At 38.8% G+C, this 27,835-nt stretch overlaps 1 protein-coding gene across 1 annotated transcript; it reads right to left on the reverse strand.

The window, feature by feature from the left end:
• Positions 1–1,036: 1,036 nt before the first annotated feature.
• Positions 1,037–27,791, reverse strand: LOC117932688 (methionine aminopeptidase 2B). The gene is made up of 12 exons (XM_034853965.1): positions 27,676–27,791; positions 27,233–27,357; positions 20,781–20,817; positions 20,584–20,691; positions 10,978–11,077; positions 10,677–10,822; positions 10,492–10,583; positions 10,239–10,333; positions 9,713–9,809; positions 8,464–8,607; positions 8,135–8,352; positions 1,037–1,436 (listed from the first exon to the last, which is right to left on the reverse strand). Exons 2-12 carry the CDS (start codon positions 27,348–27,350, stop codon positions 1,326–1,328), a joined length of 1,266 nt encoding a protein of 421 aa, XP_034709856.1. The 5' UTR covers positions 27,351–27,357; positions 27,676–27,791; the 3' UTR covers positions 1,037–1,325.
• Positions 27,792–27,835: the final 44 nt, after the last annotated feature.

A 27,835-nucleotide genomic window follows, 5' to 3' on the forward strand; every position in this document is an offset into this window, starting at 1 on the left:
CTTCTTTATTTTGTTGTGCTAGAGTTCTAAATCTTTTTTAAATATTATTTAAGCTTTAGAGGAGTGTTTTGAACGCACTTTGTTTTCAAATTAGCATATCCATTAGTTCACCTCAATTTTAATTTATCTTATATCATTTGAGTTCAAAATTTGTGAAGATATCTCTTATCATTTCTTATAAACCTATAGAGGTAATCTCAAGTGTAGAATATCACTTAAGGGAAAATCTAAGTGTAAAGTATCATTTAGTGTTTGCTAATTATGGGATTTCACTTGGATATTTTAAGAGTGAGACATCTTTTGAGGTGATTGTACAAAGTGCTTGAATCTATAATTCAAGTGGTGTTTAGAGGCATAAGTTAAAAATGGTTGATTAGAATCATAATCCAATTTGTAATGCTTGAAGGCTTATATTGGAAGTCTTAGAAGAGTAGAACCCTCACCTTAAAGGGAGGATTACTTTCGGTTGATATAGATAAAATCCTAACAATATTATTATTGAATAACTTCGGCAAAATATTGCCCTATAACAAACTTTGGGGGCAAATTGTTAGATTTTGAATGCAACAAGACAAAGTATAATAACTGTCATAGGTTAAGAGGATAAAATGCATGTGACAATAAAAAGAAAGAGAAGAACAGGAAAAAAAAAATGAAAAAGAAAATGCAACCTCACTTTCCATCAAGCAATGATAGGCTACTAGGATGGGATTTTGAATGATTTAATTCAAATTTAAACATAGGGCAAGAATATAGGTTTTCTCTTGAATTGCATCCATCTGTAACTTATTTCTACAAAACCCTATTGCAGGGTTTTACTGATTTTGTTCCTCCATAGGAATGCATCAAGTTGGCATTAGGCTATGAGGAGAGAAATGGGAAACACCCAATTCACCATCATTTGATCAGAACTGCCTTGAATCCTACACCTGGGGCCAGTTTCCAATTCCATTTATTACTTAAAACCTGACTTAAGGTAGATTAATTATAAAAATGTAATTCATCACCATTCATAAAATTTAGAAGGGAAAAAAAATAGAAACAACAAAAACAATCCAAATTTTATATTCCCTTTCTTTTCTAGGCAATTTTTCGCTTTTTGGGTCAAACACATGTATCCTGGCCTCAACAGCATAAACAAAATATCACCAAGAGGGCAAGACCAGAAGGATAATAATCTTGATCAATACATCTTTGCATTCGTCAAAACCAAATCTAAGAAAACATAGATAACTCAGGATTGAAGTGAGCATTTTGTGTTCCAAATAGATGATGTATGTTTACAATGCAGGTATTAACAAGACAGTATTTGATTCCTTCCATTTTCAGTAGTCATCTCCTCGGGATATGACTTCCTTGCAGGTTGGCCGAAGTAAAATGGTATGCTCAAACTGAGATACATAGCTTCCTTTAACATCACAGAGAGGAGGATAAGGCTGCAAAAAAATAATTGGATGAAATTCTCCATGAGTAGCAATAATGGTGTGAGGGGAAATTCATAAAGCACAGCAGCACACCCAGAAAAAAATTCCATTTAAAGCATAGAAATTATTAGATTAAATGAACTGTCAACTGTCTACGTATTAAGGTCCTTTTAGAAACAAGATTTTGTTGGGGTCCCACCTGCTATTTTAGTTCATTATCATAGGCCTCTTCTAATTGGAGAGAATTTTGTTTTTCTTTTTGTACACCTAAATGTGGGCATGCTTTTATGTTAAACATTTTGATCTCCATTATCTTGGAGAAGAAACAAAGAAAAAAAACCTAAGGTGGCATTATGCTTTCTGTTTTTTGTTTTTCAAAAATAGAAAATAGTATTAACCTTTACAAAGTGTAGGAACTCCTATACAAAAAGCAGGGACATGCTTATGTTCTTAAAAACTTCTATCAAAATTTTTAAAATTTCAGAAAGTAAAAATAATTTAGTACTTATATCATTTTTTAAAAATTTTAAAAACCACAGGTAAATGTAGTATATGCATGAAAGTTTTCACCATCTGTTTAAAACACCATGTAAGCTTTTCTAGGTCTATGTAGCTTAGCAAAGTTGAAACCAAGTAATTTAACCGTATGATTAGTTACCGTTGTAGTTTGGTCTCACCATTTTTATGGGGTGTGGTAGGGGTGAGGACAATGCAGACTGCCAAACGGGACTCATGTGGTTGGAGCTATCTTGTTGGCATGGTATGGGTTAGGGTTGCAAGTTAGAATCTGGGGTTTGGGTTAGGATGGATGGGGTTTGAATGGGTTAATGTCAGGTTTGAGTCTATAAAAAAATACTAACACAAAAATACTTGGGTTGGCATGAGTTTAAGGTGAGGGCAATCCATTTTGCATGTTATTATTTATTTATTCTTATTCATTTAATTATATTGTTAATTATTTTATGTAAAATATAAAAATATAGAGTGGTAGGGATTTATCACTTTTGTTGAATTGTTAAAATATCTTTGAATGATGAAATTTGAGTTTAGGGTTGTCACTTATGTTTTTTTTTTTGATAAGTAAAGGAATTTCATTCAAAAGGCACAACGCCACAAGGAATAAGGGTTGTCACTTATGTTGGAAGACCATTCTCAACTTATCTATGTATGGATTTTAAGATGGAAATATTTAGCTTATGAGACAAGCTTTTTGTACAAGGGAGAGAGAAAAATGATAAGCGTAAGGGTTACCTACTAAAAAAATTGGTAACACATAGTAACTTGAGTTGTCCATGGTCTTGGCATGGATGGGGAATTCCTGACCCGCTCTCAAGTTAGGTTTGACATAGGTGGAATATAAATATATTGATAGACAAAAGAAAACATATATTAAAACCCCCTAAGAGGAGTAGCATAGTACACACGAAATATACAAAAAACACCTAGTATAAGCGAAAAGGTTAAATAACAAAAAATCACTCTCCTTACTTTAAGCTCAACTAATCTACAAAATCTAACATAGATGTTGTCTCGCCCTCTATATACCCCCTAGCCCAATTCACAAAAGTGTACATAAAATTGAATTTGATTGCTTGGTCAGACTGTTCAACATCAACTTAAGTAGGTTGAAGATGTTGTAATATTAAGAGACAAGTTTGACACGGATTAGCCTTTTAACCTACCCAACCTGCCTAAGTTGCAGTCCTATATAGGCTGATTGCTCAACCCTAATCTAGGTAATTATGTTGTAACTGAAAAATGAAGTTTATGATATGGCATGGCCTGGTATCATTTTAAATATCTTCAATTTTCCTCCCCTAATAAGTAGAAGCAAGGAAATATTATATATATATATATATATATATATATATATATAAGAAGTTATATAGTAAGTTACATCAGACATATACAATGGGTACCAAAAGACATTGCAAGAAAGAGAGAGAACACTTAATAACTATTCCTTCCTTCAACTAGATCCCACCTAATCTACAAATTAAGCCTTTTCAATGTACATGTTCACCCATAACAATAGATTCCTAAGGAAAGAACACTTTAGCACTTAAATTGGCTTCTCCTTATTTTTGAACACTTTTTGGTTCACTTCCTTCCAAATTGTCTAAAAAATGAGTAGTGGAGCATTTCTCCAAACTTTTCTATATATTCTTCACACAAAAGAGACTTACCAACTTAAAAGTCTCTCTTTGACTATAGAAGGAAGGACATACGCAATGTCAAACAAAGAGAACAAAAGCTGCCATAGTGCCCTTACTTTGACATAGTATAGAAGGATGTGATTTATTGATTCCTCTTTGCTTTTGCAAATGAGACATTTGTTTGGCAATTTTTTATCTTTTTGATAGGTAAATAAGCAAATAGATTAAACACGCAAAGAAAGGTGCACCAACTACACGGGAGTATACAAAGCTCCAAAAACTAGGCGAAAGGAGAAAACATCAAATCACAACCCAAGCCAAAGTGCTCCCAAACCAACAAAACCAAGCCCTAACAAACTAAGGAGTACAAGACTAACAAAACCAAGTCATTGCTTAATTCCCAAACCCACAATTCCAAGAAAAACGTAGAATCCACCCATTGTGAAAGCCTAATGCACAAGGAAGAGACTGCAAACCACCTTTTCCTCTCTACCTCCCATCCCCACCCAAAGCCCTATCATGGGCACTCAAAAACCACATCCAACCTAAACTTCCTACTTTGTCTTCCTTTGTCGCTTAAGAGGTTGTAATTAACTGAGCAATCGAACTTTTCAAAGTTCCCTTTCAAACTGAGAAGTAGGAGAAGGCCTCCTCTTACCTTTCGACCCCACCACTCTTTGACCCTCTTGGGCTTCCAACTTTCTCAAAAGGGAGCCAACTTCTTTCTCAAAGCCTTCCATAGGCAAACCTAAGTGCTCACTAAAGGAGACGAAGTTCTTGTAAGAATTGGCAAAATTCTCCCCTAACTCCATATCCTTCCCACCCACATCTTCATTGAACCCGATCGGGTCCACACTCATGGCAATGGAAGGAGTCTGTGGTAAAACTAGATCCAAACCTGCACCGGAAGACAAGCAAAGGCCTACCACACTCATCCTTTCTTTCAACTTGAAACTCCTCATTTTGCTCCCTCCATTGGATAATATCTCTTGCCAACAAACACCCCCGTCTTTGGGTGAAGAAGAAGAAGAAGAAGAAGGAGACGAGGTGAGAGACCTACTCCCCAAGACGAACAAACCCAAGCCCGTAAAGCCATCCGCTTTTGAAGCTAATCCCAAGTTAACATCTTACCCCAACTATACTCACATGCAAAAAAGATTGTTTTTGATGAAACTCATGAACTCCAAAAAATAGTCATTAGGAAAAGATAGCATGTCCTAGATCTAGAATGGAATATGTATAAATATTTGACATAGAAGATCTCATTCCTAGAATCCATCCATACCACCCTATCATTTTCTTCCCTCTTTATAGACCTTCCTTGCAACCTTGAGAAAAAAAGCCTTTACATTATCTAGCTCCCAATCATTCAAGTGTTTAGCAAAATGAGGATTCTAGTGGCCTCCCTCACCCAAACCATTCCAAACATCCGCTACCCAAGCCTCTTTTGACAATGCAAAGGCATACAAGGAAGGGAAAGACACATATAAGGGTTCATCCCCACACCATTTGTCCTTCCAAAACTACACCCTCCCATTTCCCACATCAAAGGATACTCTATTGTCTACTAGGTCTCATCCATTTATGATGTTTTTTCATATCCCATTCCCATAACCTTCCCTCACTTTGTAAGAATATCAAACCCCCCTCATCCTCTCCATACTTTCCTTGAATGATCTCTTTCCAAAAGGCTTCTTCTAAAGCACATCTCCAATACCATTTTCCCAAGAGAGTCGTATTAGGTGAGGAAAGGCATCTAATTCCTAGGCTCCTTATTTATATATTTATTTATTTATTCTCCCTACAAACAATCAATTATTTCACTGAATGCATCTTTTTCTCTAAACCCCCCGCTTCCCTAAGGGAAATCTCTCAGAATTTTCTCAAGCCCCAATCTTACTGTTTTGAGAATTGCTAAACAGGTACATAAAATAAATAGGGAAACTAGACAAGATGCTTCAAATTAGGGAAAGCCTCTCCCCTTCAAAACATATTGCCTTTTCCACAACGACAGTCTTCTACAATATCCTTCTTTCACACTTCCCCAAATTGATTCTACTTCAAATGGAGGCCTTAAGGGAAGCCTAATGTACTTGGAAGCTCCCTAGGCTTGCATCCCAATTGTAGATCAAAATCCTCCACATTAGTTGCCATCCCTATTATGATCCATTCATTTTTCTCAAGGTTAAATTTTGTGTGGCCTTGTAAAAAACTAGGGTGTCATTGGCAAACAACAAATGAGACACGACCAAGGTTGGTTTCCTTCCATACATTCTTAGCTATGATTAATTTAAAGAAATAATCAAAGTAAGTAGGATGTATTTAATTCCACACAAGACAAAAACTTCTTGGGTCATGATAATTCATTTTTCACTTTAATTTCAATTTTTCAAAGAAATTTTAGTCATAGAGATCACTTCATTTCCCTTCTCCAATCTATTGATCTCTCTATTTATTTTGGATCCTCTTGATGTTGGACCTTGGATGGAAGAGAAGGTATGCTTTCTTCTAGATTTATATGCAAATTCAACAACTTTCCTTCTAACTAAATTTATTTGGAAAACAAAAGCTCCCTAGGGTTAAAAAGCATTTACATGGTGGGTGGCCCCTAAGAAAGTACATATTAATTCCATGCATCAATCACATAGAGTGTACATGGCTAGCAACCCTAACAAATGTTTTTAATGTAAGACCGATGAAGAATTGGTTGACCATTTGCTTCTTCATTGGTTTGTTTTCTCTTAATAGATGATATGCCTTCTTCCCCTAGTAGGTTTTCAGTGGGCAACCTCCCAGAGGTGAAAGAGTGATTTATGTGGAGGTTGTTAAACTAGAAATTATTTTCTTCTTGCTTTGCCTCATTATTTTCAGTAAAATGACATCTATTTTTTTTTTAATAAAGAGAAAGATATATTAAGAAGAGCCGTCAAAAGAGCGACTCAAGGTATACAATACCCATACGCCCATCACCGAAATGGCAAAAAGAGGAAAAAGAAAAACCAAACAGAAGGGGCTAAAAAAACCTCAACAAGAGCCCAACCAATCAACAAAATTAACTAAAGTTAGAGGATAATCATCTATAAACAACTTTGTCTCTGATCAAAGGGAGCAAACAAAAGAACTTTTTAGTCTCTGTATCGTAAGCATGTCATCATTGAAGATCATTCTATTCCTTGTCTTCCACACCACCCAAAGGATGTGTTAAGGGAGCTGCTCTCCAGACCTTCTTGCACTTTTTGCCCATAAAGGAACCATGCCAACCTAGTAAAGTCTCTTTGACTAACAAAGGAAGCACCCAAGACACCCCGAACAAAGAAAAAAGCATCTCCCATGATTAGAAGCCTTTCAGTGGAAGGTAATTTTGGTGTTGGTTATTTATTGGGTTTGTTCGAGAAGGGGTGGTCTTTGCAAGCTCTCCTAATGGTGAACAAGGATACAGTCCTAGGCAAGAGGTTTGGGGCTCATCTCTTTCTTGGGGCTTAGACCATCCAACTAGGTGGCTGATGGATTGACTCAAAGGGGTTTGGGTCCCTTGAGATTTTCATAGAGGATTTTTTTACTCCCCCAATTCTGCCACCTATATTTTTCTTTACTTTCACTCACTTAGTTTTTAATATCATTTGGGTGTCCTTTAATGTGGTTTTTTCTTTTAAGGATTCCATATCCTTCTTTGCCCTTGATCTTTATTAGATCTGTTTATTTCTTAAAAATTGTCAATTAATTAAACTAACTATTTTTCTCTTTGTTGAACAATCAATTTTCCTAAAAGCTTAAGCTTTTAGAATTTGGGTTCACAATGCATATCATGCTCTTTTAACACCCTCCCTCATGTGCAATCCTCATACTCACATGCAGAGAGATACATAGGTTTGTAGGCAAACAACCACAATTAACCTCCTTTGGGCTTATACAATAAATTGGAGAAATAAATATGCAGTGAGACTCGAATACATGACCTCTCACCAAACAAAGCTATAATACTATGTAAAACTACCAATTTTCTTAAAAGCTTAAATGTGTAAGATTTGGATTCACAATGTATATCATACTCTTTAACACTCTAAATAAAGATTTTTATACTTTAATGATTGGAAGAACTAATTACATATCTATCTATCTATATATATATATATATCAGGCATGGTATCATAAAAACATGATCAGATGGAGAAGCTGGCTGAACAAGAGGTTCAATGGATTTGGAAAGAAATACAGAATCTTTCCAATCAGACATTCCATTTGGTAAATGAGATAGCACAAGTACGCTAAAAGAATGGTAAGATTAGTTTGTTGTATACACGCACGCGCACACACGATTTTTTTAAACATCTGAATGCACATGATATCCTATCTCTAGGATGGGAAAATTCAGCAATTGGAAGTACCGAGGCACCCTATGCTAGAATATGATTGATTCAGATTCAGAATACATTAAAATGTGGTACAGAATAGGGAAAGAAGGAAGACACAGTAGAATCACACTTAGAGCTGCACAATAACGACGGTTAATACATGCCTAAAAATATGCTAAATAAAACCATTTTTAAAACATACCTGAACAATACCAGAATCACACAAATTCTTTAACGCCATCAGATATTTAGTCTCCCCTAGGCGGTCTAAATATCGTCTGCAGAAAGCCAATGTGGAGAAGTTCTTGTTGATTGTTGCTAGCAGTTGCTTTGCTCTAGGCAAACGCAAAGGAATGTGCCCAACTTCAAAATTTTTCATGTAGTGGCTGCACTCTAAATCTTCTCTCACATAGCCTTTTCCTGCACATAAAAGTGAAAAATGACATTGTTGAGTAGGCTATGCATTCATTGCTGTCTCTTTTGAAATAAATATCTTTCCCTACCAATGCAAAAAAAAAAAAAAAGATGCACCTGTTGATGCAAAAGTTTCAATTGCAAAAAATTCGCCTTCTTCCATTTTTGTCTGCTCCCCTCCTTTAACGATAGGAACAGACTTTCCAGCATGGATCTGATAACTCCCAATACTATGTCCATTCAAGTTCCGGATACTTTTAACTGTCAATAACAGCCAAAGTCCGCATACATTAGCCATAGAACATATTAATTACAAATTATAGATAGAAAAGGTGAATTCATCATCCCAGCAACAACAGCCAATGTCCCCATACATTACCCCATGGAGTAAAGGTGCAAGGCATGAAAAGGGAATTCAACATCCTAACAACATATACAACACTGAACTAAGAAAAAGGCACAGAAGTATGGTTTTCAGGCATTATCCTCATCATGTGAGAAAAACCAGCATTTTGATCCATAGAAATGAAATAGAGTTTGTCTTTGAAACTATAATATTTTTGGTTGGAACTTAGTTAAACTCTGTTGTCTTAAAATTCAGTTTGAACCTCAGACCAGTATGATGTGTAAATAGAGCCAATAAGTTGATTTGACATCTCCCTCTTAGCCCAAAAAAGGTCTTCTTCCTTGAGAAAGTTTGTTGATTAGGTAGGGTGGAATGCTGTTGTTTTTTGTCAAATATGGATAACAAATCATAACAAAAAGCGAAACCACCCCCTCATTTCGGAGATTCTCAATCTCTCCATTCAATCTCTCTATGTAAAGGCTCCTCAAACTCAGTTCGTCCTTCATTTTCTTTGTATTGTGCTTTTGAGATACAAAGGAATTTTTTTTTTGATAGGCAAACACAGAAATACATTAGAAAAGGGCACCTTGAGGCTGACCCAAAGGAATTTGAAAAGCATATATTAAAAAAGGAAATTCAGTTTTAGGATTTGTAAGTAAACATCCCATTCATAAGCATCAATGCTAATGTTCTATTTTCTAAGATCAGTGCACCCTAGACAAATTGCATCTGTGCTTTGAATTGCAATGGATTAGCAAAATATAATCACTAAATTTGCCTGGATTTCCAAAAATGCTCTCAATTGCGGACAATAGCTAAGCTAGCTTACTAGTCCATGAGCCCAAGAATCAATAACCATATAGTAAAGCATGGATAATAACAATTCTTCCATATATTTGGTTGAAGTAATGCACCACACTTAAAATACACACTGCAAAAAAAAAAAATTTGCATATCAAAATTTAATTGGATAAAATTTGTTTAACAATCTAAAATTGTAAATTTCATATAACATCATACCTTGGAAAACTTTCCCATTAATTTCAACTTCATACGATTCCATGACCTCTTGGATTGCAGCACCAACGTCGCAAAGACGCACATCAATTCCAGATTCCTACACAATAAACAAGAAAGTGTAAATACCACTTTCTGATGTGTTTCTTAAAGTGATGTGATGTGCTGCTCTCCACTTATTCTATTGTCAGCAATTTTTTCCGATTTTTTTGACAAAATCAGTGATTTTCCGTTGGACCTTCTTTCTCTCTGTTTTACCTTTCCATGCCTGCTGAGTTCTGATTTTTTTTCAGTGAAAAATTGGCTACTTTCCCTGATCTTTTAAACATTCCTATGCACCACTTAACCTAACTAGTATGATGTCACTTAATTGCATAACATTTCACTCCATAGAAGATACCCAATACATAGAAGGGATACAGAAGTACACCCAAAATATCAAAGGAATACAGGATTAAATTTAACATCTCTCACATTTATATGCTAAGATGGCCTATCTTGTTATGATTATAGGTCCATAATACACTACCTTGATTCCAGTATTGGTAGCTTCACGTGAGGCCTCAAGCAGTGGATCAAACATAGGATTGAATGCCACTGTAAATGCACAGTCAACTATATGTCCTGTAAAAACAACTGTAATAAGTCATCTCTGCCAACAATGAGGAACAAAACTATGATGATGTAACACATCCAAGAGTGGAACTCTACTGACAATCTACTAAGCAAAAGTAAAACTTGTTGAGAAATCAAGAAGACAGATGAAGTATGAGTGGTGCTACCATCAATATGAGTTCCAAAATCCAACTTCATTACATCATCATACTGAAGCACAGTCTTATCTCCAGAATTTGGAGTCCAGTGAGCAGCCACCCTGGCCATTAAGGAGATCTCCCAGTACAGATGCAACCAAATGAAGCAAATCAAAACTGATGAGCATTCTCAAACACCAAAAAGAAAAACTTACCAGTTTAAAGAGCAACCAGTAGGGAACGCAATGCCTGCTTGCAGACCATTCTCTGATATTAGCTTTCGAACTGTATTCTCCAAGGTCTCACATAGGTCAGTCATCAACATTCCAGGCTTCAAAATACTTTTGATGTATTTCCGAACCTAACCAAAATAAAGCAAACAATTCCAGTCAGGGACCAGAAGCAGAAAAGCTCTTCACATACATACATACATATATATATATTAATCCTGAGCAGCATATTGATATTTGATTTCCTTTCAGAAGCAATTATGTACATATGGTAACCAATTGCAACCTGGCGATGGACTTCTGCTGCTTGGCGAACTGAATTATAAATTGGTTTTTCAAGGCGCTCCAACTCCCGCTTTTCTTCAGATGTACTCCTCCAGAGATTACTGGCATATCATCACCAACTTTGAATATCAAGCTCCAGATATTTCAACAGAAATAGAGAAAACAAATGGGTGAACAGGCACAAATCCTACAGTCAATTAACTCAGGAAAAAGAATACAAATAAGTAGAATAAACTATGCATGGAAAAGTGCCTTAATTGACATTCCATTCCATAAATGTTATTTTGAAACAAATGGAATGACGATTACCAAGTAGAAGCACTTCTGCAGTAAAAATCGATGACAAGCCCAATCAATGTTAGGTTTACTTGGTACAAAAACAAAAGTATTTGACACAAAAGCAGAGGATAATATTTTGCAAAAGCAGTTTAACAAGCAACTCAAAAGGATAATTAACTTAGGATCAATAATGATCCAACATGCTAATGATCAAAATATAATTAATTAGTCATTTCTGACAGAAATGAATCAGAATTTCAAAGTTCCTTCTAATTCTTACCTCTATTATTATTGATAGGGTTACAACTATGGGCCCTAGATAGAAGGGGCCATGGAAAATCAATAAAACCTAAGTTTGATTAATTAGTTTTCATACCCGAGAGAGGACCACTGATAAAAACTCAAGGAGCATTTTGTGAGCTTGCATTGGTTCTTGAATTTTTATATGTATTTAGATAACCATATCCATCATATTATCTAACCTTTCAAAGGAAAAATGAAAAACATCTAACAGCAGTATTGAAAAGCTATACTATGCATGAACGACACCATATTTTTTTCTAGAGCATCCTTGGAAGAGTTGCAGTTGCTTAAGCTAATTTTGTTGGTGTTAGGTGTCTATTTGGGCTTAAGATTAACCTAAATAAGAACACTCTCTTTGGAATCAACATTAGCCAAGACCAAACGGCTAGGTTGGCCTCTTTGCTTGATTGTGCAATTTCTGATTGACCTTTACCGTATTTGGGTCTCCCTTTAAGGGGGGGGGGGACCCAAAATTGATTTCCTTTTAGGACCCCGTGCTGGATAGCGTCTCTAGGAGGTTGGATGATTGGAAGAAAGCCTTCTTATCTTTTGGTGGAAGAATCACCCTAATTTAGTCTTGTTTGTCGCATATCCCAAGCTACTTCCCATCTATTTTCAAGATCCCAACTTTAATAGCTTTGAGGATTGAGAAATTACAAAGAGATTTTCTTTGGTCAGATTGTGGGGAAGGTAAAAAGGATCATCTGGTGCGGGACTTAGTCTGTAGGCTTAAGGAATTTGGTGGTTTAGGGTTTGGGAAAATTTCTCTGAGGAACCAAGCTTTATTAGGGAAGTGGCTTTGGAGGTTTCCTAAGGATAGTTCTATCCTCTGGCATTAGATTGTCTTGAGTATCTATGGGACATATTCTAATGGATGGGATGACAACAATTTAGTTAGATGGTCATATTGCTACCCTTGGAAGGCCATTGCACATATGCTCTAAGTTTTTTCTACACACACTCGCTTTGTGGTAGGTGAGATGGGTCTAGAATCCATTTTTTGGGAAGTTTTGTGGTAGGGGGACCAACCTTTCTATTTACAATTTCCAAGTCTTTTTAGAGTCACCACTACTAAAAACCGTCCTATTTCAGCCATCTTGGGTAATAACACCTCTTTGTCTTGGGATCTTACCTTTCATCGCAATCTAGTGAATCTTGAAAGATTAACGTCCTTACTTTCCAATATCATTTGACCCCTTTTGTTCTAGATGCGAAAGCTTGGGTATCATCCTCTTTAGAAGTTTCCTTAGTAAAATCGTTTTTTTTTAGTCTTATCTGTTTCGTCAGATTTTGTTCCGTTCTACCTAGCTAATTTTTTTTTATGGAAATCAAGAGTCCCAAATAAAGAGGACTAGAATAGCACACAGCCACACTAGATTCCCAAATAATTCCCTTGTAAGAACTCTTAAACTAGCCCATCATGTGATGGGGGAAAGCCTTTTAAAGTTTATTCAAGGAAGAAAGTGAAGACCTAAGTAAACTTTAAATAGGTTTAATATTAATTAGGATTGAATTGGGATTGGTATTTGTTGGAGTCTAATTAGGATTAGCTAGTTGAGTTATAATATTTTTTTTTTTTGATAAGTAAAGCAAGATATAATAATAAAGAGGCGGAAAGTTACAAGTATACAGGGGGTATACAAAGCAACAACCCCTCACAAAAACCAGAACAAAACAACAAGGCTCACCACCCCTTAGTTGGACGCCAACCATTCCAAAAACCCTATAAGGGACATACGCTCCTCACCAATATACAATCTAGCCCAACTCCACAAACTACAAACAAAAGAATTCTTAAGCTTTTGTATATCTAACATTCCCCCCCTAAAAGCTAGCCTATTTCTTTCCTTCCAGACCGTCCAAAAAATACACAACGGAATGGATTTCCATATCTTTTTCCTTTTCTTTCCCACAAAAGGGCCCCTCCAGCTAGTTAAGACCTCCTTTACAGTTTCTGGAAAGACCCACTGCACACCTGATAACCCAAGAACAATATGCCACAGAACTCTGACCACTATACAATGAATAAGAATGTGATTTACAGTTTCTTCTTCACAACCACATAGAAAGCAACGATTGGGTAGCGGCCATCCTCTTTTCTGAAGTCTATCAAGAGTAAGCACCCTCCCCCAAGTAGCCTCCCAAGCATAGAATGAGACCTTGGTTGGAACTGAATCCACCCAAATGCATCTAGAAGGAAAGACAAAATCATTGGGTCTTGCCACCAATCTATAGGCTTCTTTAACCCTAAATTTGCCATTCCTTCCTCCCTTCCAACAGACTGCATCTTCCTCCATAGAAGGCTTGTAATCCCTCAGAACATGCAACAAGTTCCCTATCATATCCATCTCCCAATCATTAAAGTCCCTCAAAAATCTTAGATTCCACCCCCCTTGACCAAAATTCTGATCCCACATCTCCTCCACCGTCGCATTCCTATGAGCAGCCATAGCAAATAAATGGGGAAAATTTTGGGACAGCCTTGTACCCTTACACCATACATCAGTCCAAAAATTGATTTTGCTTCCCTTGCCAACGATGAACTCCATGTTATCCCAACACCAATCGGTTTCCTTCCATATTTCCTTCCATACCCCCACACCAAAAGCCCCATAAGCCCTCTTTGCTCTCCAACCATGACCCTCTTGCCCATATTTCGCTGTTATCACTTGCTTCCAAAGATCATCTTTATCATAAGCAAATCTCCAAATCCATTTACCAAGCAAGGCTTTGTTCAAGAGCACTAGCTTCCTTAAGCCTAGTCCTCCTTTGCTCTTATCCTCACAAATCGCCTCCCACTTGATTAGATGAGCTTTCCTTTCCATACTTCCCCCTCCCCAAAGGAAATCTCTTTGAACTTTATCTAATCTCCTAGCCACTGACTTAGGCATTCTGAACAAAGACATGTGATAGATTGGCATGCTAGCCAAAACGCTTCTTATGAGAGTGATTCTCCCCCCTTTTGATATATATTGCCGTTTCCATCGCGCTAGTCTTCTTCTCACTTTCTCTTCCACCCCATCCCAAACTGAGGTGGCTTTATTAGGAGCCCCTAATGGCAAGCCCAAGTACTGAGAGGGTAGAGAGCCCACCCTACATCCTAATTCCACTGCCATCTCCTCAATCTCCTCCACCACACCAACTGGGATAATTTCACTTTTGTCCAAGTTAATCCTTAAGCCTGAAGCTGCTTCAAACCACAAAAGAATCCAGCTCAAATATGTTAAGTGCTCTTTGTTAGCCTCACAGAACACGATTGTATCATCAGCAAAGAATAGATGGGAAATTTTTAGATTGTGTCTCCTATCCCCCTGAATAGTGCACCCTGAAAGGTAGCCCCCCGTGACCGCCCTCCTAATTAAGGCATCTAGCACTTCCATTCCCAAAACGAATAGGTAAGGAGATAATGGATCCCCTTGACGAAGCCCTTTAGAACTCGAGAAGAATCCAGTTGGAACCCCATTAACTAGAACTGAAAACTTGGCTGAAGATATACAGCTCCACATCCACCCCACCCACTTTGAGCCAAATCCCATTTTGTGAAGAGTCTTCAGCAAGAACTGCCAGTTGATGCTGTCATACGCTTTCTCAATATCCAACTTACAAATGAGCCCTTTCTCTTTTCTTTTCTGCCATGAGTCTATCACCTCATTCGCAATTAAAGAAGCATCAAGGATTTGCCTACCCATCACAAATGCATTCTGAGTTGGGGCTACCACTTTGTTTAACACTCTCTTGAGTCTATTAGCTAACACCTTAGCCAACAATTTGTATAGCCCCCCCCAGGAGACTAATGGGTCTAAAATCTCCCAAATCAGCCGCTCCCCCTTTCTTAGGAATCAGAACCAGGAAAGTATGATTGAGGCTTTTGAGAAAGGAGCTTTGCTCATGAAACTCCTTAAACATCTCCAAGATCTCCCCTTTCACAAAATCCCAACAACTCTGCCAAAACGCCATAGTAAAGCCATCCGGCCCAGGAGCTTTATCCCCACTCATCTCCATTAAGGCTGAATGAATCTCATTTTCAGAGAACGGGATCTCAAGGTCCTCTGCTTCTTGCTGGCTAATTTGATCTAAATGGATCCTCTCAATATCCGCCTTCCACCCCAAATCTTCTGAGAGCCTCTGTTGATAAGCATTTGCAATCCCCTCCCTTACCTCCTGCTCCTCTTCCAACCAAACCCCATCAATTTTAATTCTGTCCAAAGAGTTGTTGTTACGGTGAGCATTCGCCATCCGATGAAAGAATCCCGTATTTTTATCCCCTTCCTTAAGCCAAACCTCCCTTGAGAGTTGTCTCCAATAACTTTCTTCCAAAAGGACCCATTTTTTATAGCTTTCCTTTGCTTCCTTTTTCAATTCTGTCTCTACCAAAGACAAACTTCTTTCGCTTTCCACACGGTCCCAATAATCCACTTGCTGCAGGGCTGCACTTTTGTTCACTTCCAGATTTCCAAAAACCTCTCTATTCCAAGCTTTCAATTTCTGTTTGAGCTCCTTCATCTTTGCTGCCAATCTATAGCTAGCAGTGCCTCTGACCTCAATTTCCTCCCACCAATTCTGGATAAGGTCTAGAAAACCCTCAACTTTTAACCACATATTTTCGAACCTGAAGAGAGATGGGCCTCTCCTCAGCCCACCTCCTTCAAGCAGAATGGGAAAGTGGTCCGAAACAGGACGAGACAGCCTTCTTTGATTCACCCCACTGAACTGATCTAGCCAGCTAGGAGAAACCAAAAACCTGTCCAATCTTGCCCAGGACTGATTATTCAGGCCCCCGCTCCAAGTAAACACTCCCCCTTGCAACGGTAGATCTACCAGCCCTAATTCATCAATAATATGAGCAAATCTCCTCATGGTTGGGATTATTCTCCCTTGGCGACTTCTTTCACTTTGGAAGAGGGTACTATTGAAGTCACCCCCTAGGCACCAGGGCTCGTCCTAGATTCCTCTAACAGCCCCAAGCTCTTCCCACAGGCATTCTCTTTCCTCTTTAGTGAATGGGCCATAGACACCCGTAAACACCCAAACAGCCCCATCTTCCACATTCTTGAATCTACACGACAGGGAGTACTGTCCCTCCTCCCAATCCACAATTTCCAACGACCTTTTATCCCAGCAAATCAACAGACCTCCCGCCACCCCCTCCGCATCCAAAGCCCTCCAATCTAAAAATCTTCCTGTGCCTAAACTTCTCACCACCCCCTCTGACATTGGCTGGATCTTTGTCTCCTGAATACACAGTAAGTCAACTTTTTGATTCCTTATAAAAGTCTTGATAATCTTCTTCTTGGCCCTGTCATTCGCCCCCCTCACATTCCAACTTAACAGCTTTAGCTTCATTAATCTACTGCAAGCTGATCCCCTTTGCCCTGTGAAAGGCTTTTTTGCTTACACCCTTTCTCATAATTAATTGAGCACTCCAGTCTCTTCAATTCCCTTTCAAATTTTGACTTCTCCATCACTTCTTTGCTGTGAATTCTCTCCCGTCTCTTTCTTATTTTGATCAAGAAGTTCAAAATTTCCCTTTCCAACCCTTCTGTCAAAAAACCCAAAAAATGACTGAACTTGGCCAAACTGCTTTCTTCCCATCTATCCTCTTTCTCAGTTCTGACCTCTTGAAGTTCTGTCCTCTCTGGATTCCCCTCCACCCCCCTGGCCAAAATGGGGTCCTTATTGAATTCTACCAAGTCCCAGCATCCATTGTCATCCATTCCGAGACCAACTTCATTACTTTCCTTTTGCAACCCAGAATGATCGAAAGGCTCCCCCCCCGGAGTCCAATCAAAAGAATACAAGATGAGATGAGAAGACCCATATCCCCTTTCCCTCTCTATCCTTAACCCAGAAACATACCTCATAGCTTCCTCTGCCAACGCCTTGTCTATTGCTGAAAGAATGGCTTTCTCCCTTGTCTTCCTTGCTTCCTCTGGCTCCCATATGACTAGGTGCTCTCCCTCTGAAGGGCTTCCGTTGCTGGCAATTCTACAGTCCAGAAGATTTCCTTTCTCCAGGGATCTTTTACCTTTGATTTGGACCATGGACTGACTTGATCTGGCCTCTTCCAACTCAGCCACTGGGCCTCTCCCGACATGAGCCCATCTTTTGGGCTGGTTGGTCTCTGGTCCACCAGGACTGGCCATCCCTTCCTTTAATGTCAGGCCCCTCGCTATACTCAGCCCACATGGGCTTTTCTTCTTCTCTTCCCCCCTTATCATTGGCTCCTGGGCCTGATCTACTTTTCCCTTCCAGCCCAAATAACTTTCCTGCCAGCCCAGCCTTTTATTTGAACTTACCAACTCCTCGGGCCGTTCAAGGAATGACTCTTGGATCGTGGGCTGAATGACCCCATTCATAAGGCAGCCTTCCTTGTCAAAGGCCCAACTCTTGGACGGCCCAGCCTCTATCCCCGCCCCCTCTTGCATCACTCCTTTTAACTTTAGGCCCAACTGTTTCGGCCCACAAACCCTTCCTTCATAACCCATGGGCGCTGATTGTTGGGCCCGGTCAACTCTCCCTTCCCAGCCCATGACCCTCTTCTGTCTCCCTGTCCCCTCATCTGACGATAGCAGCTCCTCGGTATTTTCAGCGTCCGATTCTATCTCCACGCGCGAGTCGGAGCGTGATATATTGTCATCCCTGACCTCCCCCCATCTTCGACTATCAACCCTAAATTTCTTGACTGACGGCCTGAACTCCCACCAGAGGGCAAGAGTGAGCACATCCTCCTCGATCCCAATCTCCAACGTACTCGGTTTGTCTCCGCCGTCCGTCCTAACCAAAATCCTGGCCCATTGGAGCTCTTCCAGATTCTTCGTCTTCGAGTCGGTGTCAATGTAACCACCGCATTCATCCCCCACCCTTCTCAACACAGTCGAGTTCCACAACGACACAGGCAGTCCAAAGATTCTAACCCAAACCTCATTACCTTCGTTCTCCTCCTCCCTGCATCCACTCCATTGGCTCCATTTCTCGAACTTCAGTCTTATCTCTCCCATCATTTTTTCACCTGATAGGGAAACCCTTTGCGCTTCTTCCAAATATTCGAATTCCAGCAAGATTCTGCTTCTCTCCAGTTTTGCCAGCCCTAGGCTTCCTTTCAACCCCCAAGATCTCGACAGAAATCTCCCCAATTTTTCCAAATCTTCTTCCTCTCCAGACCTAGGGTTCCAACTCCCGACAACACAATACTCCAATTTTTCCAGATTTCTTTGGATTTCCTCCCTCCTTATCTTCACCTGAACTGAGTTTGTAACCCTACAGATCGGTCTCTTTACCACTTCCGCGAAACTTCTCTTCAGATCCATGTTTCTACCTACTTTTTCTTCTTGCGAATTGTTCTTTCTATCGATTGACCTGCGCAGAATCTGTAGATTTTCCGCCATTGCAGTCCATCCCTTTTTTCCCCTCTACCCTTTGGGATGTATATACAATATTGTTTTCGTTCCAGATCCGTTACTCCTAGTCGGATGAAGCACCCCGCTCTATTTACACTTCGCAGCAGAGAGAAGGATCTCCCCTGTTCCTTCCATTCCGTCACCCATCTGTCTTCCTTCTCATCCCTTATACAGTGGTTTAGGCCTTCCATCAAGAACCCTAAACTCTCCACTCCCATTCTGACCCAAGACGAGACTCCCCCTTTGCTTTCCTCTATAAATATTTGGGGTTTTCCTCTTCTCTCTAGAAGCTCCTGCTCAAACACCTTTGATTCAACTGCGAACCTGCTCCCCCTTCTCCTTCTTCGAGGCTCCTCCTTATCTTCATCTCCCTCGCCGGCGTAGTCTCGCCTATTTCCTTCCTCACGAGCTCGCTCGCTGCCGCGCTCACTCTCTCTCACTCGCTCTCTCTCTCGCTCTCTCTCACCCATCTCTTCTCTGATATTAGTATTTCCTAGTTGAGTTATAATATAATTAGAATTAGAATCATAATAGGTTATTAGAGTCCTAATAGATTTTGGATTTCTTAGAAAAGCCTATAAATAGGCTAATCAATGTAAATTAAAGGGACGAATTTAATAAATAATATTATACTTTCTTTCATTGCAAGGTTGCAACCCTCAATGATGAGACTTCATTGATTTTCTTCTAGGTGAGACTCCTAGAAGGCCTTAGTGAGACTCTAAGGTTTTCCATCTTTTCTTCATTCTTTCTTCTTTCTCTCTATTTCTTATCTTATAATTTTCTCTACCATAAAATTTATTCCTTGTTCCTCTCCTTACACCCTAAAAATAAAACCCTAGCCCACCTACCCTTGAGTGTAGGCAACCATCCTAGGGTTGTCCTACATCATCATGTAATAAGGCAAGTTTGGCAGATTAGCTCCTAATATTAAATCAACATGGTTTTGTATACTACATTTTGGAGGCAGTTCTCTAAACAAATGCAAGGGACAGTGCCTGTATTTTTTTTCTTTAACCAGAAAATCCCATAATGGCATGGCCCTTTGGACCCACCCATGGCTTCCAAACCCCAGGGAGACTGACAACACCTGCCACAGCCAGCTTCGGGTAATCTAGGGATTTCCAATGGCAAGGATTGAACCCAAGACCGTGTGCCTCTACCACACATCCCAGCACTTGCCCTTACCACTAGGCCATGCCCTGACAGGTATTATTCTTGTTGTATCTTTGTCTAGCCCATATCCTATTTTTAGGAGTTGTCTGTTAGCATGTGTTTGACTTATCACATTGTCCTGTATCTATTCTTGTGCTACTTATATATGACCACTAGAACAACAAAATCAGCTCCTTGTTGCACTTAAACCAATTGAATGAGCATTTAACCCCAAATCAGGGCCTTCTCATGATCAACCATAGAGCAGCATGAGCATATTTTTCCATTTGACATGAATACAACAGACTTCGATCGACAAAAGTAAAGGAGCAGTACAAATGTACAACCTGAGCCCAAAACAAAAATAATACTCAGAATAAACCATATTCCAGCTATGTTATAGGAATTATGTTTTGTGTATACTTAAGCAAATTACAAGTTATTATGGTCAAAGAAAAATAGCTTATACTCACTCATCTTTGTACTGTTGAATTTCACCCTCAGGGAACTCCCCAGAGGGAAAAAGTTCAACAACAGGAATGGATGGTGGATCAGTCTGCTCAGGTAGTTCTTTCTTTTTCCTGCATACCATGGAAGAAAAACCATCAACCTTTCAGGTGAAAAAGCTTTACTGATAATAGGATAACCAAAACTAGATATGGGCACTCACTTGCTTTTACTTTTCTTCTTCTTCTTCTTTACAACTTCTGCTAAGACAGTTTTCAAATGCAAACAAGTGCACGTATTAGAAATACCATGGGCTAGATCATCTCTTCAAAGCAAAAATTCATCATATAATTGTAGAGATATAGAAATTTTAATCTGATCTCTATATCTGAAAATCATATTACAAAACCGCATTTAAACCAACCTAAAACATCAGGGAATGTAGACTAGTTTGTATTATCGGGGAATGTAGACTGAATGTATCATCAAATATTTTCATTTCTTATGGGACCATTTGCAATTGATTACGACATTTACTAGTTTGGCTTGTTTTGGTCCCCTTTTGATTTTTGACACAGTAGGCTTGCCCATATTCAAGTTCAGCTTAGATTCTCTGTGAATACTGTTGTCAGCAGCTCCATATAGGAGTCCATGTCATTTCCTATGGCTTGTCAACATGAAAAATGATAGGCTTAGCCTTTTTCATTAGTGAAACCATGCAATCTCCAATTTGACTTGGTTCATTCTGATAAATACGGACCTACTCCTATCCTAACAGTGGTAATAGATATTATCTTTATTGATGATTATTTTTGCTAACTTGCTGTATTTCACGAGAGGTATGTAGATAGTTCAATAATTTATGCATGATCCATTTGATTCTCTAAAACCCAGGTTCACATCTCAAGGCACTTGTACCAACTTTCATGTGCTGGCAGAAATCAACAAATACTGTTGCAAAAAGGAAACCTCACCATATTTTTCATATGACTTGTTAGTTTCTTTGTACTTTTGGTCCCATATAGTAGAGCAAAGTTAACAATTCAGCTCATCAACCATAAATGTTTCTTGTTAATGTCACTCAACAATTTTATTCCCAATGAAATTCATAGAAGCACTTGTGTTTATCTTCTTCCACACTTTGAATGCACCCAGTTGCCAATACATATACTGCTCTTACTCTTATAGAACTTCATTTGACTATGCAAAAATAAAAAATAACAGTGAGTGAATTCCCCATGCCACTCTCTCTCTTCTTCATTTTTTTAGGCAAAGATCAATTTTATAAAAAAGCGCCCAAAAAAAAGTCACAAAAGTATAGACAATACATATAAAGATGCCAAAAGGCCACACAAAATGAAGATAGACACAAAAAACAATACTCTCTTCCTACTTAGAGCTTAACCAATCAATGAAGTCCTACAAGTAGTCACCTATATACACTCTCGCCCATCCTAGGATATTGTACATTTTTTTTTATAGGTAAATAAGCATGACATATTAAGACACTTGCAAAAGGGTGCAATGAAGCATATGCACAGTATACAAAAAAGACCTAAAGGGAAGCATGAAAAAGGAAAAAGGAAAAAGAAAAACAAATGCCCCCCACCCTTACTACAACCAACCCTTAAGGAAGAAAGAACTTCCCTAACAAGAAGGCCTAAGCAACAGAAAAAAACCGCCCTCTCAACCCCACAAGGAAGACCCCTTCTGAACACAGAACCTTCCTGATCCCAATTACAACTCCTTCCCTCATACCCCATCACCCCTTTCCTTTCCTCTAATAGTGAACGAAGAGCTCTTATAGCTAATTGAACACCCCAACTTTCAAATTTCCCTCTCAAAACGTGAAGACAGAGGTTCTTTCTTTCTCCTTGACACCCTCATCCCACGTCCTTATCTTGATTCCATTTTCCTAAAAAGTGAACAAATTTCCTTCTCAAAGCCTGCAATTGGCATCCCTAAGCAGTTACTGAAACTGACAAAACCATTGGGAAGGATCTCAATATCCCCTTCCTCCTCCGCAACACAATCGAATTCCACGTCCCTTGGTCGTTCCATCTCCTCAGTCTTAATCACCAACTCCTTACCAGAAGGAACCCTTGCAGCCTCCCCTGAAAGCTCCGACAAACCACCATCCTGAAGCAACAACTTTAACAACTGGCAACCAGGGCTTAGAGGTCTCAAGTAAGAAGACCCAAGAGCTAGGATGTCTATTTGCCTCCCCGCCATGATAGCTTTGTCAATGGTTGGTACGCAAAAAGTTAACGTTGATGTTGGATGGTTCACTACCACCCTCACACCACTCTACCGCCCTGAGGACTTCAATAGAGGGCGCGACATGAGGAGACTCGGCTTGGGATGACTTCATCGCCAATGTAGGGGGCATCCTTTGCCTCTCGACCTTAGCTCCATCAAGATTACTCCTCTCAGCCACAAGATTTGTGCAACCCACTTGCTCCAACACTTGATCCTTTGCAGAGAAATGGAGCTCTAATGAGCCCACTTCTCCTCCTGAAAAGACCCTTAAGGGCCTTCCCTCCTTAGAAGCGACCTCCTCTTCCATCCTTGAACAATCTTGGGCTGAGCCCACACTCGGCAGCCCCCTGCACCAAATCCTGAGGCCAAGTGGGCCTTAGAGACTGTCACAGTCTCATGGGCCCCAAAAAAGGTCCTATGCTTTGAATGGTCAACTTCCAGCCCCTGCCGTCCCAAACGTTTTAGCCTAAGCACAACGCCACTAGTCTCATCTTTAAAACACGACCCAACCAAACTTTCTTTACCATCATCGTCTGTACTTCTCTTATTGCCACCTAGGTAATCCCCTTGACAATAGCTTTTGCAGCATAGGCTGCGATAACCTCACCTACCAACTTAGACCTGTAAGAAAGCGACTCATCAATGTTTGCAGGAAGCAAGGCTTACAACCCCTATCCCCTCTCTTTGTTGAGCGTGAGCTACCTACTGCACCACCCCTAACTTCCTACTTGCAAGGCTTCCCCCCCGCCCTTTTTTTTATTTTTTTGATAAGTGCTGCTCACAAGGCTTGTTGAAGCTTCTTCTTGGTTCCAGAAGCGAACAACATGGTGGAGCTTCCCACCACAATTGAAAGGAGTAATAAGAGTTGCCCACTACCATTTGCAGTGAACTGGGCAAGACTCTCCCCACAGAACACACCAAGATCTTGACCCAATGAAAGATTAGACATCAAAGTAGTGTCTTCATTCACAACAACAAACCCACCACAACAATCCCTAATTTTCTTCAACACCTCTTAACTCCACAGGTGCAGTGGGAGACCTAACACACTCACCCACACCTCCTTAGTCTACCCCCAGGAAATTGTACATGTAACAATGTTTGATTGTTTGAACCCTATTTTCAATGTTTTCAAAAGCTTTCCTATTTCTCTTCCTCCAAATTGTCCAAAATAAGCACAAAAGAGTCACACTCCAAGCTCTCTTCATTTTTTCCCGACAAAGGGTCCATGTCAACCCAAAAGGATTCTTCTACGGAGTGTATCACCCACTTTATACCAAAAAAAGCATAAATGAATCTCCACAAAATGACTACCTTTGTGCATTGGAGGAGGATATGATCATTTGACTTTTCTTATTCTTTGCAAAAATAACATCTATTTGACAACTTCCATTCCTTCCTTTTGAGCTGGTTCAATGTTAAGATCCTTCTACAACTTGCTTCCCAAACAAACAAACTTACCCTCGATGAAACCTAAGAGCTCCAAACCATGCTCTAAAGAAAAACCACATTCTTCCATAAGATAAGGAGTAGAGAGATTTAACTAAGAAAATGACGCTTCTTGAACTCAACCACAAAATATTGTCCTCTAGATCCCTACTAATAGTTTGACCCTGTGGTCTCCCAAAGAAAGCCTCCACCTTCTCAAGTTCCCAATGATGGATATTTCTTAAAAAATGGTAGTCTTATCTAAATTTATCTTCAACCTTGAAATGTGCTCGAACACCAATAAAATCAGTTGAAAAATTTGTAAGTTAGTTGGACTAGCTCACGAGAAGGGTCATAACCAAACTGTAAATAAGTTATCCTTGTCCCAATGCTACCTTTAGGAGGCCTTAAAAAAATACCACACTCCTTAGTTTTATAATAAAAAGAGATGGAGAGAGGGGATAGCCTCGTCCTTTTTTTTTTTGGTCTCCTTTTTGATATGTAAAGCAAGTGTGTATATGGATAAAAAGAAACACCAACATTTTGCACCTAGAGTACATGGGAAGTATACAATAATCACCTAAAGACTCAACCAAAAGAATAAAGGGGGCTATAAAAAAGCACCCCCCCCCCCCCCCCCCCCCCCTTGATAAGAACCCAACCAATCAACAAGCTAACTAAAGACAGATGAATCATCTATAAACATCTTGGTCCAAGACCAAAGATCACAAGCAAAAGTGTGTTTTAGCATTTGGCTAGAAAGCTCCTTGTTTTCAAATGATTCTCCATTCTTTTCCTTTTAAACTGTCTAAAAGATGCATGAGGGAGTTGCTTGTCATGCCTTTTTACACTTTTTACCCATGATAGAGTCATGCCATCCTAAGAGGATCTTTCTAACCAAAGAGGAAAACACCCATGACACATTGAAAAGGGAAAATAGCAATTGCCACACATCGAAAAGGGGATCACTATGTTTTAAACCTCTCATAGCCTACCTATCAATAAAACCCCTCATAGCCTTAGCCATCCTTTAACACGCCCATTTAATAGCACTACAAAATATTATGATGACAAACATCCACGAATCCATGATCTTCTTCTCTATCTAAAGCTTTTTCTTTTTAAAGCATGATTAATAAACTCCCAGTCCACATGATAGTAAGATTTTTTAAAGCCAATCTTATAAACAAGCCCCTCTTCTCCCAACAATCTTTTTTCATCTACTACTTCATTTGCTACAAGGATTGCATCCAAAATTTCTCTCTTCTCAATGAAGGCTCCTTATGAAAAATGGATGGTCTCATGCAACATCCCTCATCAATGTTGAGACAACATTTTAGCTATGATCTTGTAAAGGCTAGTCACCAAAACAATATGTCTGAAATTAGAGAATCTGTTGGTTTGACTTTTTTTATGTACTAGAGCAACAAATGTGGTAGTAGTACTCTTCTTTATGAAAATCCACTCTCATAGAATTCAGCATAGACATTCAGCAAGTCCTCTTTTATTATGTCCCAACACTCTTGAAACAAAATTAGAGCAAATCCATCTAGGGCTTGAGCCTTATCCTTATCCATATTAAAACCCATATCCCAAATTTCCTAATTTAAAAAAGGTTGCTCCAAGTTGCTAGCACTCTCCTCTAAGATAAAGGGCCCACTGCAATCCTTCTACCCCCTCCACAAAACCTCGTTTGATCTACTATACAGACCATTGAAGAATCTCAATATCTCCTTTGAACTACTTACTAGATCATCTAGCATTGTTCAATTCTCAGTGACAACAGATTCCTTTCACCACTTAAAACTTAAACTGAAAACCATTACAAAAATATCAAACAACAGTTTGCAAGCCGGTTGAGACCATTTGTTTTGGAAAGAGAAAGCATTGAAAAGAAATGGAGAAGAGGGCAAAACAAGATCAACTCAGAACTCAACCAGAATGAAGCTTGCTCCAATACCATGTTCTCAAAAAGGAGAGGAAAGAGGGGAAAACTTCCTTGTTCAGTTCAAGTAGGCTCTTATGATATATGTATATATATATCGTCCCGCTACCTTGGTTTAGAGTCGGTGGGCTGCTTTTGTATACTTCCTATATACCTAGAGGGCACTAGTTTGGTGTCTCCTCTTTCATTTTAATATACTTCTCTTTACTTATCAAAAAAAAAAATATATATATATATATGTATATATATATATATATATATATACATATAGGGTTTTAGTAAAATGACAAAATACCTCATTTTTAGCCACTAAACCTTTTTATTAAATAGAAGCAAAAAATACACATGGAAAAGAACATGAACAAGTTATGCATAGGATAAGGGAAAAGGAAAAAGAACAAGGGCCAACTTGATAGCCATATCTTGAAGGTAATAAATAAGCTACATGAGAATTTAACAAAAAGAAGGGAAGTGAAAACCCTTTGAAAATTAAAAAAGGGGATCTGTTGAATCAGAGTCAGACAACACAACAAATGTTACTATTTTTTTATTTTTTATTTTTATTAGAAATGAAGTAATATCATGGTAGTAATGTTTCTTTTCCACCTCTATACCATTCTGCTGAATAAGGAATTAGCTCCCACAGTTATCTTCTACATGTGAAGTGATTTTCTGAGTCTTGTTTCATGTGAGAGATTAAACAAATGGTACCAAGAAACAAAATGTTAAAATATTTACAGAGCCCTGCAACAAGAGTATTGAACTAAAGAAAGCATGAAATGAATAAACCCGTTTGCTTCAATAACATAATAAAAAATGTTCTATTTAGTTTACACCGCAAATGATTTGGCTAACTGAGTGAAAGGAATGTCTTTAGGAATTCCAAATAACAATGTTGAAACAAAGAACATTGCTTCCATATTCAACACTACATAACCTAAAACCAACAAAAAAAACCGTAATCACCCAACCAAAAGAATTTACATCTAAATTGAATCATGTGCACGTAATAGTATGTAATAAAAAATTAGCTTTTCACTCACCTTCATCTTTCAGGGGTGAGGCAGAAAGTTCAGCCGACTCTTCATTCCCATTAACAAGCTTTGCAGGTTCTTTTTCTTCAACACAAGCTTCTGTACTCAAGTTTTCATTTTCCATCATTGAAGGTCTGTTATGCATAAAATACATCACAAACAATTTACATGCAACTTGCGAGTGTAATAAATAACTACAGATGGCAAACTTTGAAAAGACTCATTTCAAAACAATGCATATAAACCCTTCAAATACAATTCTAATTGCGTTTCAGGAAATATCTAATCAATATCAGAACTGGATCGCATTAACCAAAAGGTTTTTCGAGAAAATCAGAACAAAGATGAACTAATTTGAGCAAGAAATTTGAGGATTAAAGAAGAAAAAAATCTCAAAACGATAGCGTTGTCATCCGGAAACACTAAGTCAAGGCGTCTAGAAGAGAAAGCACCTGTTGGAAGAGTCGAAGCAAGTTAGGGTTTCTTTAGAAACAGAGAGAGAATGGCAGAAGAAGAGAGGAGTGCATATACACGGCTCTTTTAGGGAGAATTGTGTTTTCGCCCGGCTAAAAATTAACATTTGGTCCATATATCAAGAGCCAAACAAAGTAT

This window comes from Vitis riparia, chromosome 15 (assembly GCF_004353265.1).
Source record: "Vitis riparia cultivar Riparia Gloire de Montpellier isolate 1030 chromosome 15, EGFV_Vit.rip_1.0, whole genome shotgun sequence".
Lineage (NCBI taxonomy): Eukaryota > Viridiplantae > Streptophyta > Magnoliopsida > Vitales > Vitaceae > Vitis > Vitis riparia.